The sequence below is a fragment of the Platichthys flesus genome, chromosome 6 (assembly GCF_949316205.1).
Source record: "Platichthys flesus chromosome 6, fPlaFle2.1, whole genome shotgun sequence".
NCBI lineage: Eukaryota > Metazoa > Chordata > Actinopteri > Pleuronectiformes > Pleuronectidae > Platichthys > Platichthys flesus.
The window spans coordinates 1,766,160-1,780,782 of NC_084950.1; the positions used below are offsets into that span (position 1 = coordinate 1,766,160).

Consider the following 14,623-nt stretch of genomic DNA (forward strand, 5'->3'; position numbering starts at 1 on the left):
AATTTCTGATAAAGTTAAAGACATTCTTGTCTTTATTGTTCTGATAAAAATATATTTGTATTATTTTCAAGGATTGCAGGTGCAGATAAAAGTATATACAGTATATAAAAAAAACTACCTGTCAATACGAGATTAATCAATCAGGTAATCGATGGACAGGTATACAAGAAGAAAAGTAGAACAAGCAAAGCACGGCCAAGACCCAACAGTCCCTTAACTCAAATACAACTAAATCACACACACTCATAAATATCTACCCTCAAATATGCCCGATTTAAATCATCTTAATCCATGAATTATTCTTTGAGAAATCAAAGAAAATTTCGAACAACGTCCTAAGAAAGTTGTGGCTGACGACAGAATCCTGTTGCACCAGTTGATCGTAAGTTTTTCCCATTTTATTTCATCAACGTAGGAATTTAAAATAGAAATAGATTGTTTTTTTATTTAAGTTTCATTTACTGTTCATGAGAAGCTGATGAACCTGTTGCATCGTTATTCGATAAGAGATGAAAACGTTTTCGGTCGAATTAGTTAATTGATCATATAAAACCTGGCTGAGATCATGATTGACAGCTGAAACAAACCTTGATACTGCTGCTCTATCAATTATCAAATCAATAAGTATTGAAATCTTTGAGATTTATGATCCGTTTCCCAGCAGATTGATGTTTGAATTACTTTTGTGAGGACCTGATGAACCCATAAATCATAAAAGATAATAATTTTTACCTGCGCCAAGAAAAGGTTTTCTGCGAAGTCTGTTCAAACAGTTGTGGTCAATATACCATGAAACCTGGTGAGAGGATGTGAAATATGGAGGAATATATATGACCTAAGCATAATTAAACAAATGATAAATGTATAAATAAATACATAAATAAATGCATAAATAAATAATGAAATACAGAAATGAATACAGAAATGGATTAAATGTATTTCCACATTTATTTATTTCTCTAGTTCTTTGGCGGGCCTAACCGCAGTCTCATGCAGGATTGGTCACCGGAGTGTAATGATCCAGTTCTACTACTTCTGCCTGTTAATGCTGACTGGTGTCCAGTAGCTGTTTGCAATGTTGACCCATTGAGTGGCAGTTGTGCTCAGTTGACCACTACTGCTCGAGGCTGAGGTTGACCTCCTACCTCATTTACATATGGAAACAGAAATACAGAAATAAATATATGTTGAAATAAATATATAAATGTGGAAATAAGTTTAAGACATTGATTCATTTACTTCTGTATTTCTATCCACATTGATTCATTTACTTCTGTATTTCTATCCACATTGATTCATTTATTTCCACATTAATTGATAATAATAATAATAAATGTCTCTCATTACATGAGAATCCTCCCTGTTTACCTTGAGTCCGGGGCTTTTACTCAGTTACGAGTCATATCACTGTGTCAAGTCCTAATCTGCAATCTCACTGTTAATGTATCACCTGTTGCAGTGACTGGGGGGGAAGATGCTGTATAAAAGTTCACCTTCCACCTCTGCGTGCCCTCAGTGTGAGGATTCCCGTACAGGCGCACGACATGGGGAAAGGTTTCTACATCAGTAAAGCTGTTGGGGTGGTGGGGGTCATCCTGGGTGCAGGGGCCCTGGCAACAATCATAGCTCTGTCTGTGGTCTACTCGCAGGAAAAGGCAAAAAATAACGACAATCAGGTTTCACCTACAGACGGACCAACAGTCGGGCCAACGACATCCAAACCCGATGTAACGACGCCGGCCCCGTCCAACGAAGCCTGGGACAAGTACCGGCTCCCCAAGAGCCTGGTGCCGGAGCACTACAACGTCAAGCTGTGGCCTCGACTGACGGCAGACCCCTCCACTGGACTCTACATCTTCACTGGTGAGAATCAGATGGTTTCAGTAGCGTTGGTGTTTGAGTTAAATAAAATCCTCCTCTGTCTTCAAGAAATAAAAGCTGCAGGAGTGTGGCAGCTTTTCTTTCAGATGAAACAGTGATGGAGGTAAAGTCTGACGAGAGGTTAATGAATTACAGGATTCTGGATCAGGATGAGTTCCCTGACATCTGACCCTCACTCACCCGTCACCTGAAGGCCTCTTTGATAGATCTGATTTCATTTGAACTGAGACAGACTTTTTAAAACGTTATTTTATAAAAAGCTTTTACAAATGTTTCACATTGACTCTTTACACTTATTCTGCTTCATTATTTATGATTTAAACTTTTATATTATCCTAAATTTCTGTTCATTTACTCTCATTTTATTTAACTGTCTGGTGTTATTTCTTCATGCTAAAGTTCTTTATAGTTGTTTTCATATATCCAGATATCTAGTATAGTACATTGTATGAATACAGTGTCTAATAATTAATAATTGTCATTGTTGTTGTTATTAGTAGTAGAAATATTATGAATCACTATAAAGTAAAGTTATTTACTGGTGGCGGAACCTGTGTCGCGTTGGCATTGGGCACGGGCGGTGGACCAGGACCGCGGTGGTGGCTTGTGATGGGTCCTCCTGGTGGACGGTGACTGAGGACTGAAGTGGCGTCTGGTCTGGATGGTGGATCGTGGTCTAGATGGTTGCTGAGCATGGACTGTGCTTCATCAATGCTGCTAGAAACTTTGATTATTGATGATGTTGTCCTGCACGTGGCATCTATTGCACTTCTGTCCGTCCTGGGAGAGGGATCCCTCACATGTGGCTCTCTCTGAGGTTTCTACATATTTTTACCCTGTTAAAAGGGTTTTTTGTAGTTTTTCCTTAGTCTTGCTGAGGGTTAAGGACAGAGGATGTCACACCCTGTTAAAGCCCTATGAGATGAATTGTAATTTGTGAATATGGGCTATACAAATAAAATTTGATTGATTGATTGATTGATATTTTACATTGTCTTGCTTTTGAGGGAAAATCTTTTCCAAAACGTCAAATTCAACTTCATCAGAAAATCTTCTTCACTGTAGTTTTGTCACAGTGCGGCTTTAGATTGTCTTCAAGTTATTGATTAGTTGTTGAATGAATAAACCTTAAATCTACAGTTTCTCTGAATAGCAACGACGACTAATTTGTTAGACTCAATATTTCAGTCGTTACATCAATCTACAGGTTTGATCTTTTTGCTGCACAGGATTCTTTCTCACTTCATCAGGAAAGTTTCCTTTTACGGAACCCTGAGTCCTGAAACGTGATATATTACTTGACCTTGATAGGACAAGATAGTTACTCCGAGATAAAGTTTAATTATATGATGTCCCAAGGGGGAGACGGGTCAGAGACGCTTCGAGAAAACAAGATTTAAAGGACCCATATTATGCCCATTTCACCACAGTTGATAGGGTTCCTTGGGGTCTGAATGAAGTGTCTGTAACATATTTTGGTCAAAATACCACAATGATCCTTTAGAACAGCATCTTTTTACCCACTCTAAAAGTGCCCTTCTCAGATTGACCTGTTTTGAGTGCCCCGCCCCCCTCTCAACCCCATGTTTATGCGGCCACTTAGATGTCTGACGGGTATCTGCAGCGAGCTAACGCGCTCCACCGTCTCCCCGGGGAGGGACCGTCTCTCCCCAGGGGGCACAGTGAGATGGTGGAGCCCTGCTCCCTCGGCGCCGTCTCCCCGGGGAGAGGGTGGAGCGATTTAGCTCGCGAGCTAAAGCTAGCCGGGGAGCTGGTGAGATGATGGTGGGGGGTGGTCCAAGGTCATGTAGCGAGACTCCCTACATGGGTATGGTTGGAACATTACGTATTTTTTGGTCGTAATCCCATTCGACGCCATCTAGCGTATCGTTTCTGACATAGAGGAACCACAACAAATTGCGGGAGTTGTTTTTTTCCAGAGTTTTTGGGAAGTTATAGTAGGGATGGTAGACCTGCCAGATACCAAATTAACGTGTAGAAGCACTACAAAGTGGAATTTTAATAATATGTCCCCTTTCATAACGACTTCAGGTGCCTTTTCAAACAGAGCAAAGAAAAATAACTTACTGACAGAGAGGACTGATATCTATGAGTCTGTGTAATGTGGTGCAGCTTGATTCAATCTATTGGACTGGGTTGTGACTGAGTTTCTTAACAAGTTATTTCATGTGGTTGCAGGTGAGTCCACTGTGGAGTTTAAGTGCACCGAGGACACAGACCTGATTCTCATCCATTCCAATAAGCTGAACTACACCAAACTTGAGAATGGCCAGTGGGCGAGGCTCAGCGCGGTCAACAGCGGCATCAAGCCCCCGGCGATCAAGAGTTCGTGGCTGCAGCCTGTGACTCAGTACCTGGTCCTGCAGCTGGACGGTAAACTCTTGAAGGACCAATGGTACCACCTGTTCACTGACTTCACTGGAGAGCTGGCTGATGACCTGGGAGGCTTCTACCGGAGCGTGTACATGGAGAATGGACAGCGCAAGTATGTGAACTTAATGTGTCCGATAACATGGAGTGTGAATCCAGAGGGTTTAGAAACTCTCAGTTGGTCCTAAAAAGAGTTTTGATAACGTTTCTATTTCAAAAGGTGTATTTTGTTAAAAAAAAGACCCAACATAGACAGTTCGAAGTCTTTGTGCTGATCCAGGCTAAAGAGTTCATTGATTAAAGTAAATTGATCACATTAATTCAACCGTCTTGCTTTTGGCAAAACTCCATACAAGATGTTTTTCAAACACAAACCTAATTTGTCTTTTTCCTGTCAGGGTTGTTGCGACCACTCAGATGCAGCCGACAGACGCCAGAAAGGCTTTCCCCTGTTTTGACGAGCCGGCTATGAAAGCTACTTTCAACATCACTCTGATCCATGACCCTGTAACGGTCGCCTTGTCCAACGGGGCACAAAAAGGTGAGTTGCACGACAATACCACGTCTATATTCATCCTCTAGGACATATTGACTGAATGAGGAAGGTTATAATAAAAATAACTTTTCTCTTGTACAGACTCAAAGGCCGTCTCCATTAATGGCACGACTCTGAAGCAGACAGATTTTGAGCAGACTGAGAAAATGTCCACCTACCTGCTGGCCTTCATCGTCAGTGAGTTCGGATTCATCAACAACACCGTTGATGACGTTCTGGTAACTGACACATACCTCTGCCATGAATTTTCTTATCTACTACTTTCGTTACAAGTTAAACGATACAAACAGCATTGTTTCTCACTAGCATGCGTGAAACAGCTGAAATCAAATTAAAACCATTGAAGAATGAATGGTTTAAATAAATGTTCAGGCCAACAGAAATGGATGTTGCGAATGTGTTTGATTCTCTTCTCAGATCCGTATCTTCGCCCGGAAGCCTGCTATCGATGCAGGACAAGGAGAGTACGCCCTCAACAAAACTGGACCCATCCTGAAGTTCTTTGAGGGATATTACAATTCCAGGTACCCTCTGCCAAAATCTGGTGAGTCAGCCACATGATGATCTGGATCTGGGTGAGTCTGGTTTCACCCTGAGAGTAGATCCCTAATCAGTCATCTGCCACTTTCAACCTGAGGAGGTTACTCTGTGTTTCGCATGTGAAGCCTTTGAGAGGCCAAACAACCTTAAATAGATAATTATACTTGATAATTCTATTCTCTGGGCAATGAACCACGAATGATCTCTTTCCTGAAACAGATCAGATCGCTCTGCCAGACTTTAACGCTGGAGCCATGGAGAACTGGGGTCTGATCACGTACAGAGAGACGGCGCTGCTCTACGATGAAGCAGTCTCCTCCAACTCAGACAAGGAGAGGATTGCTAACATCATAGCTCATGAACTGGCTCACATGGTTCGTTTTAATGTTTAATGTCATTTCTGGGTCCTAAATGTCAAGGCTTTTCGTTTGTTTGTGTATCCGTCACTCGGAATTCGTTGAGTGTGAGAGTGATGTTCATGTGCATTCATATTAATTAATTCTGTGGGAAACGCTGCAGAGAAAGTAACAAACTGTATTTTCTGACTCTTATCACACTGTCCAGTACTTTTTGCATAATTCTGTTTACTCTCAGACAGACAGACACAACAGAAACATAATCTCCAAGCTGAGGTAAAAAAAGTATAGGACCCAGAAGGAAGCCCTGGGGAACACCACTTTAATTGATTAAGATTACCTCGGGGCACCACCCTTGAAAGGAAGGGAAAAGATAGCCAATTTGTTGATTAAGTCTCATAAAAGTACTAACTACAAATTTGGAACTCTGATTAAAAATTAAATTAATAACTGTAAACAAAATGACCATGTAGATAGTTAGCCTAGTTAAGGAATATATATTTCTTGACAGTGTAGAGGTTGGCAAAATTCAATAAAGCAACGTTAATGAAAAAACATTTGTGAAAGAAAAACATTTATTCTGCATATATAATACAGTATAAAAACACAAATTACTAACAGTGTACTTACTAAACAAAGATGTGTATGTGAGTGTGTTAGTCAATGTGTGTCAACATGCTTCCAAAATGGTGGCTGGCCACCATAAAGATAACACCCTCCCCCCTTGGAGTGTTTACGACATGTAGCGAGGGTCAGAGATAATTAGGTGAAGAGATATGTGTTTCTGAGTGTGTGTTTCTGTCAAGTTAGAGAAAGAGTGTAGAGTGAATTGCAAAGAAAAACTGTGAAGATCATAACAAACTAACATTAACTTTCAAATATCTTATAACCAAAATATAGCAACAACACAAATCAAACTTATAAACATCACACAGAATCGAATAAAGTCTTTGCTTAGCCTAGAATGATTATTAAGTCCAGTTGAGTTATCCGTCCATGGAAAGGGAAAAGAGGTTGCTGTGCAGTTTGCGGTTCGGTTCCGTCGTCTGGCTGGTTGTGTGGCTCCTGCCTTCGTGGTTCTACTGGTCAGTTCTTCTTTGAAGTTCTCCTGCAGGACATCGCGTCACTGCTAGGAGGTTGGTAGAGCTTGGGTTGCGAGGAGGTTTCCTTGGTGAGAAGAGCAGGAAGCTGCGGGTTATCCTCTCAAAGAGTTGGATGGAAAGAGAAGTTGTGAGCTGTAGAAACCAGGCTTCTCCCTTCGGAGGGATTGTAGAAAAGAGATAGAAGAGAGGGGCAACAGGCCTTATATCGGCCCGGTGACCTCACAGGTCATGGGATCCAGAGTGACCAATAGGAGTTGAAACTTGTGTCCCTGGGGGGTTTTCACACCTCTGTGTGACGTTGAGGCATCCTGGGAACAAAGGTTTTGACTGCACATAAAGGCCAAACTTTGTTTCACAAATTCCATGTACCGACATTCATTCATGCAAATTTTCTTGGCATTGACACATTTTTCTCTTTGATGTCTTTATAGTGGTTTGGTAATCTGGTGACCGTGAGGTGGTGGAATGACTTGTGGCTGAATGAAGGCTTTGCTTCGTATGTTGCGTACCTGGGAGCAGACAATGCCGAACCGGAGTGGAACATAGTGAGTATTTCCCAGTCTGTGGTGTCTCCCTCTCACCCAATGGACTAATCTGAACTCATGTAGAACACTGGAGCTGGTGTCCGGTGGCGTTTTCAGTGTTCTGTCTAATTTGCTCCACAACAGAAAGACCTCATCGTGCTCAACGATGTCCACAGGGTGTTTGCTGTCGATGCTCTGGCCTCCTCTCACCCTCTGTCGTCTAAAGAAGAAGACATCCAGAGACCAGAGCAGATCAGCGAGCTGTTTGATGCCATCTCTTACAGCAAGGTGAAGTCACACTCCTTCCCTTAAACCAAGTTCTCATTTCATGAGTTTCAATAATTTACATTGTGGGGACCTCGTTTGTGTCCCACTCTCATATCATGTATTTGCACATACATTCCTAACGTCAATGAACCCAGGTTATGTTTTATATTCCTGTCCCATAGAACTATTTGATTGTCGGAAGAACTTGATTGATTTGTCACAATGCTGCTGAAACACACCCTAACCCTAACCCTGAACATGTCAAATGACTGTCGTTCCTCAGGGAGCTTCTGTTCTGAGAATGCTGTCGGATTTCCTCACTGAAGAAATCTTCGTAATGGGACTCAGGGTAAGGACCTCATTGAGGAACACGATAAAATAAATATTTTCAAATGTGTTTTCTCTTTGTTTCTCAAACATGAGAATGTGACCATTCATTAGGGTTGAGTTTGTCTCAGTTTTTACATATTGTAAGTTTAAAAAATTGTTCCGGAGCCTGAAACACATACAGAAGCACAGAACAATGGTTGACAATGAGAAGGGCTAGGACAAAATGAAAGTTGAAATCAAAGAACTAAGCCTAAGTCTAACCCTGCAAAGCAACCTCTTTCTCTTGCAGACCTACCTGAAGGAATTTGCATTTGGGAATGCAGTTTACACCGACCTGTGGAACCATCTGCAAATGGCAAGTTCTTTTCTCCAGATTCTTCACATTCTTTGAACCCTTAGAATCGTCTGTTACTTATAGTTTTGTTTCCACAGGCCGTTAACGCCACTGGCACTAATCTGCCTGGAAGTGTCCAGGACATCATGAACACCTGGGTGCTGCAGATGGGTTTCCCTGTGGTCACCATAAACACCACCAGTGGGGACGTCTCCCAGAAGCACTTTCTCCTGGATCCAGACTCTGAAGTCACAGCTCCGTCTCCCTTCAAGTATGAAAACACACTTTCCATCCTCGGCCCTTCTCATAAGAACAACAATGTCATGACGTACTAACTGATACAAAATATGAATTTTACACTATCACAAAAAGCAAAATGCATAAACAGTGAAAACTAGACTAATTGATGTATTTGTTTCACCTACAGTTATGAATGGATTGTTCCAATCAGGTGGACTAAGAATGCAACAGCCCAGACACCTTATTGGCTGGAGCAAAAATCAGGTATGATGTACAGAACTCAGCAACCATGTTGGGATTTTAACAAGTCACATTTTCATATGATGTACAGAACACACAAACAGGGTCTACCAACCAATCAGAGTCAAGTATAGATCTAGACTCTGCCCACGTAGGTGATGACGACAGGACGTGCGTCTGTCAGACGAAATTCTTTAGTCCCTAAATTACAACGTGAAACCAAAACTAACAATGGAACAAACACATGAAGCTTAGTTCAGACCCTGAGGAAAAAACATTTTCTAACTCCGACCACCTTGTCTGTAGCAACAAACGAAGCGATGAAGACGACAGGAGTCGACTGGGTGCTGGCCAACCTCGATGTGGTGGGTTACTACAGAGTCAACTATGACGACAGCAACTGGGACAAGCTGCTAAACGCTCTGAGCACCAATCATAGTGTAAGACACTTCTGACTGATGCCTTCATACAAACATGTTTCCTAATGTTTCCTTTCAAGAGAACTAACAGAGACATGTTGTTTTTCCAGGTTATTCAAGTGATCAACAGAGCTCAGCTGGTGGATGATGCTTTTAATTTGGCCAGGTGATTCAATAACAACAAAATACTAGTAATTGTAGTTAAGTAATATTACTGTACAGCTCCAATTACAAAGATCCTGCCATGTCATTTTCAATTGTTTCTTTAAAGTTATGATGTTACACTTTTATTTTGTAGAACGCAGTATCGGATAACGAAACAAAAGTCGTAACATTAACAGAATAAAGTTGCAACATTACGAAAAAAAACATAAATTATAAAAATCAAGACAATGTCATAAATTTCTGCAGAGTAGTAAAGAGTGGAATGTAGAACTTGTATTTTAACATGTTGTAAACTCCACAGAGCAAAGATCATCCCGACAGTCCGCGCCCTCAGTACAACCAAGTACCTGAACCAGGAGAGAGACTACATGCCCTGGCAGTCGGCTCTGGGGAACCTGAACTTCTTCTACCTCATGTTTGACCGCAGCGAGGTTTACGGCCCCATGCAGGTGTGCAACATAAAAAAAATAAAATATATATATATATATATATCTATATATAGATATATATATATATATAAAGAAGCAAAGATAATTGAGTTGCTTTCATGATGTGAACCTTAATGGAAATATCAGATTTCCTTAACTGCAGCATGTTGTCTTTGTTTTTAGGATTATCTGAGGAAACAGGTCGTCCCTCTGTTTGATTACTACAAGACAGAGACTGGAAACTGGGCTAAAGTACCAACTGGACACATGGACCAGTGAGTAAAGATCCCTCAGGCGTCCAGAGCACTTCACAAACATGCTCACTCACATCCTCTTCACGTCTTCCAACGCTCGTCCTACTCATGTGTCCTTCAGGTACAATCAGGTGAATGCCATCAGCCAGGCGTGTAAGACGGGCCATGAGGAATGTCTGACCCTCGTGAAGGGATGGTTCAAACAATGGATGGACTCAAAGATTAACCCGTGAGTGTAAAAACCATCCCGTTGGAATTCTTATTACTCTTAAACTGCATTATCTGTGCTGTACTGAGATTTAGACCAGAGGTCTTCAACAGGGGGTCCGCGACCCCTAGGGTGGTACTGCAGGTACTACTGAGGTACTGCAGGGGGGTCGTGAAATGTTTGGTTGATTAGACGATTTATTTTTTTTAACCAATTTTTTTCCACATCTGTTAAATGTCTTTAAATACACATTAACATGCATCCAACTTATTGAGATGCTGATTTGACCCTCTGCCTGACAACCTCCATCGGTCCAAGGTCAGATAAGTTGTGTGCTACCCATCAGGGTCGTTTGTTTAAATTGAACATGAATATATGCACCTGTGTTGTATTTGAGTAGCTTCGTATTGAATTCGCAATAACAGGTTTGCTATGTTTATATAATGCACTAGGTCCAGTTTAATATAAAAAACAAATTTATACAATATATATAGTAGAGGGTCCCTGCTCCATCTCTCCACCAGTTTAGGGGTCCTTGGCCTGAAAAACGTTGAAAACCCCTGATTTAGACACTTCCTCTCTTCCTCAGGATCCACCCCAACCTACGCACCACGGTGTACTGCAATGCCATCGCAGCAGGTGGCGCTAAAGAGTGGGACTTTGCTTGGTCGGAGTTTCAGAAAGCCACCATAGCTGGTGAAGCTGAGAAACTGCGCTCGGCTCTGTCCTGCACAAAACAACCCTGGCTGCTCCAAAGGTCTGCTCAACTTACCAAGATTTATACAGTATAAATACACATTTATACACACATTTATATATGTATAAACTCCTCCTGTTGCTGTGTGTTAATGCTCTCAGGTACCTGGAGTACACTCTGGATCCAGACTTGATCCGAAAGCAGGATGCCACCTCCACTATCGTCTACATCGCCAACAACGTGGTTGGTCAGTCTCTGGCGTGGGACTTTATCAGGGACCGGTGGTCGTACATTTTCAATCAGTGAGTATGACTCAACATTTTCTAACATCGCTGCCTCACAGTGAAACGTGAGAAACTGTTTACTGTCTACAGAGATTCAGCTGTGCTCAGCATCTAGTCCAGAATAGGACACTTTAAATGAGAGTAGAAGGTTATAAACTCAGGTTTATGGAGTGTTAGGAAACACGAAGTGAAGCCCGGCTACACATAAAAAGATTTACTGTGGTTTTACAGTGCAGCTTATCATCAGTGAGATCTTTTATTGACTCGGACGAACTTTGGTCGCTACTCAAATGATGATGAGCAGAGTTTCTGTTCAGCTCATTCAAATCTGTAGTTGGACATTTCACTGATTATTCATATTGAACAAATGTTTAACTATTTGAATTTTTTCACAATTATAAGCAGCGTGATAGAGCTATCATGTCATTCAGCTTCTTTTATTTTTAGTTCACAAATTAAGAGAACAAATGGTTTAAAGGCCAAACGTAGTAGAAGTGGTTTTAAATAGCAGCTGATGGTTTGATTTCCCTTCACAGGTACGGTGGTGGATCCTTCTCCTTCTCCAACCTCATCAATGGCGTCACAAAACGCTTCGCCACTGACTTTGAGCTGAAACAGGTTCGATATTCTACATGTTTTTATCCACTATGAGTTTTTATGTAATGAAACATATACACAGCGTTTGTCTCTTTAGCTTTGCTGCTTTAACTTGAGTTGAGCATTGAAGTGCTTCTCCGATATAGCAAAACACGTTCACAACAGTAATTATCAAACAGAATTATGGCCTCTACAGGAGAATAGCATTGTTTTACAATTTCGTAGATTGTAGTGAGTCTACCTTGGATGGTTAAATCATTATGGCTGAAAATGTTGCCTGTTCGAGGTCATCACCCGATTGTTTTACAGATCAGCGTCAAACATTGTTATTTACAGAACTGCTTCGTACAGCTTGGTACTAATACAACATATCGTTAGAAAGCTAAGCTCATTCTAATTCCACTGATATAAACCATATCAAGATCCGATTGCCACAGCCGGTACAATCAACGTCTCAGTCAGACCGGAAGAAGAAAAAAAGACGATAACAAAGTCGACGTCACTCACCTAATAAGCTTCATATTAATCCACAGATCAATAACATTTCAACAAAAACTGTGTTGGTACATTGCCAAAGGTCCAGACGATCCACTCCAGTAACATAATCAGTCCATAACACACTATTACATCTAAAAAAAGGAGACAACCGGCAAATGACTGTGCAACAGTGTCCAGCTGTTCCCAGAGCCCCGTGAGTCAGGGTCGCGGCCCCGTCGTGACTGCTACATGTTGCTTAAATATATGAAAAACGTTTATTTGTATGAATCTTAAACCATATGACCGGTTTTGTCTCCTTTATATAAAAGTTTGATTTTAAGTGTAAAATTAGCCTTTTTGGCCTGGTTGGTTACCATGGTTACAGAGGGTCCTTTGGAGTCTCCCAATGGCCTTTGTGGAAAACTTCTAGACATGCGCTTAGGAAAGAAACTGTCAAATATTCATTTTCTGTGGTATTGTTATGATATTTGAACTTGGGCTAGTCGAGGCTTCATGCTAGGGTCCCATTGTGTTTTCCAGCTTATAAGTCCAAGTTAGAGTCATCAGCAGGCATCTGTTCACCAACAAATATTCAGGCGGAAATACAAACCTTCTACCTCACTCTGTGCCAACTGCTATTACTCAATGCCAGTAGAACTTAAAGTGATTTTGACTGTTAGGGGGCAGAATTCAGAATGTTACATTTCAAAAAAGACCAAGACCATGCATGAACTCCAAATGGTTCAAGAACAGCTTTCAATTTAATTTGGGTATTCCTCAGACAGGCGGTTTAGGGCGAATCTCACACGCCTCTTAAGATATCTTCGGAGGAAACAAATATCTTGTTTCCTCCGAAAAAACTAAAAACTTAAAACATTCAGCTTTTAAAAACATGAGAAAAACACAGAAATCTAATTCTGAACATGAGTTTATTACCCAGGAGAAGCTTTTCCACACTTTGTCCTCCCAGTCATCTGTGTTGTTATCAAACTGCTGAGTCACTTCCCCAGACGCTCATTTCTCTGTTTTGTTCGTCGTCACAGCTGCAGCAGTTCAAGGCCGATAACTCAGAGGTGGGCTTCGGCTCCGGCTCCCTGGCGGTGGATCAGTCCATCGAGAGAACCATCGGCAACATGAAGTGGATCGCGGAGAACAAGCAGAACGTCCTGAACTGGTTCTTGGCTGAAATGAAGCCCTAGAAAATAAAGCATGATCAGAAATGATGTTTTGATATTTAAAGCTGGAGAGAAGATATTTTTGTTGTTGTTTGTTTCATACATTTTTTAAATCACAATTTTAAATACACAAAATCTCTGAAATGAACTAAATTACAGTTTGGTTTGTAAAAGTCTTTTCTCAAAATTGGAGTTTTGTAACAAGTCAACGACTCTGAGTTTTGTTCTTGTAATGTTGTGTAAATAAAAACATGTTCATCCTCTTTTGTTCATATCAGCTCTGTATTTATTAATATAAACTTCTTCTGTTTTCTGTCAATTAAAGATAGGATGTCTATTTTCTTGTCACAATACAAAATAATATCTGATAAAGTAGAAGACATTCTTGTTGTGATCACAACATACTGTATATATATTGTTATTTTCCTCAAGGATTGCAGGTGCACATGAAAAAGTATATAAAAATAAGCACCTGTTAATACGATATTAATCAATGAGGAAATTGATAGATAAAACTCACACTCATATATATCAGTCCCTCAAATATGCCCATGAATTATTCTCTCAATCCATGAAAGTGAGAAAAAGATCCTTGATCAGGATCAAGGTGTAATTTGGTTCCCATCCCCTTTTCCCGTAATCCTGTTTAAAACAAACAATCAAACAAACTAGTGGAAAACAGAACCCCTCTAGCAGAAGGTCGAAATAACCTTGAACCTTTTCCCCTTTGTCGTTATAAATGTCAATTTGCAATTTGATTAAAAGACATCAGTAAAAGATACAGTAAAGCATTGATAATAATAATAAAAGCCATTAATTACAAAGTGCTTCCCCAGGAAATCAAACGCAGACAAGAAAACTAAACATCGAAGACAAGAAGCAAAGGAATACGATGTCAGTTAAAATCAATGACAGCAAATCATATCACATAAAATCTCAAATCAGAGAGATAAAATAATACAACAATTTTCAAAAGTAGTGGCAAAAGAAACGGATAAAATCAACAAACACATTTAAATAAGTCCAAACATCAGCTTATGGTGGAGCTTTCTCTATATTTTAAATTTACAGTTTTTCAGTATATTATGAAGGAAATGTTGCCTTTAAAAGGGCTTAAGAGAGGAATTCATGTTTAGTTACATCAACATGAAGCTGAG

The 14,623-nt window shown here is 40.5% G+C and overlaps 1 protein-coding gene across 1 annotated transcript; it reads left to right on the forward strand.

Moving 5' to 3' along the window:
* The first annotated feature begins 1,505 nt into the window (after positions 1–1,505).
* LOC133954651 (aminopeptidase N-like) lies at positions 1,506–13,674 on the forward strand. The gene is made up of 21 exons (XM_062389077.1): positions 1,506–1,863; positions 4,081–4,387; positions 4,671–4,813; positions 4,910–5,046; positions 5,246–5,372; positions 5,588–5,742; positions 7,259–7,372; positions 7,496–7,639; positions 7,902–7,967; positions 8,238–8,303; positions 8,381–8,553; positions 8,710–8,786; positions 9,069–9,202; positions 9,292–9,347; positions 9,648–9,795; positions 9,958–10,049; positions 10,150–10,257; positions 10,826–10,993; positions 11,095–11,235; positions 11,754–11,835; positions 13,335–13,674. Exons 1-21 carry the CDS (start codon positions 1,545–1,547, stop codon positions 13,488–13,490), a joined length of 2,913 nt encoding a protein of 970 aa, XP_062245061.1. The 5' UTR covers positions 1,506–1,544; the 3' UTR covers positions 13,491–13,674.
* Positions 13,675–14,623: the final 949 nt, after the last annotated feature.

What these genes read in the sequence shown, in the direction of transcription:
- LOC133954651 (XM_062389077.1), top strand. Translation starts at nt 1,545, where the DNA reads ATGGGGAAAGGTTTCTACATCAGTAAAGCTGTTGGGGTGGTGGGGGTC. An exon ending in GTCCAACGGGGCACAAAAAG is followed by an intron (nt 4,814 to 4,909) that starts GTGAGTTGCACG and finishes TCTCTTGTACAG; the next exon opens with ACTCAAAGGCCGTCTCCATT. An exon ending in ATGCCATCTCTTACAGCAAG is followed by an intron (nt 7,640 to 7,901) that starts GTGAAGTCACAC and finishes GTCGTTCCTCAG; the next exon opens with GGAGCTTCTGTTCTGAGAAT.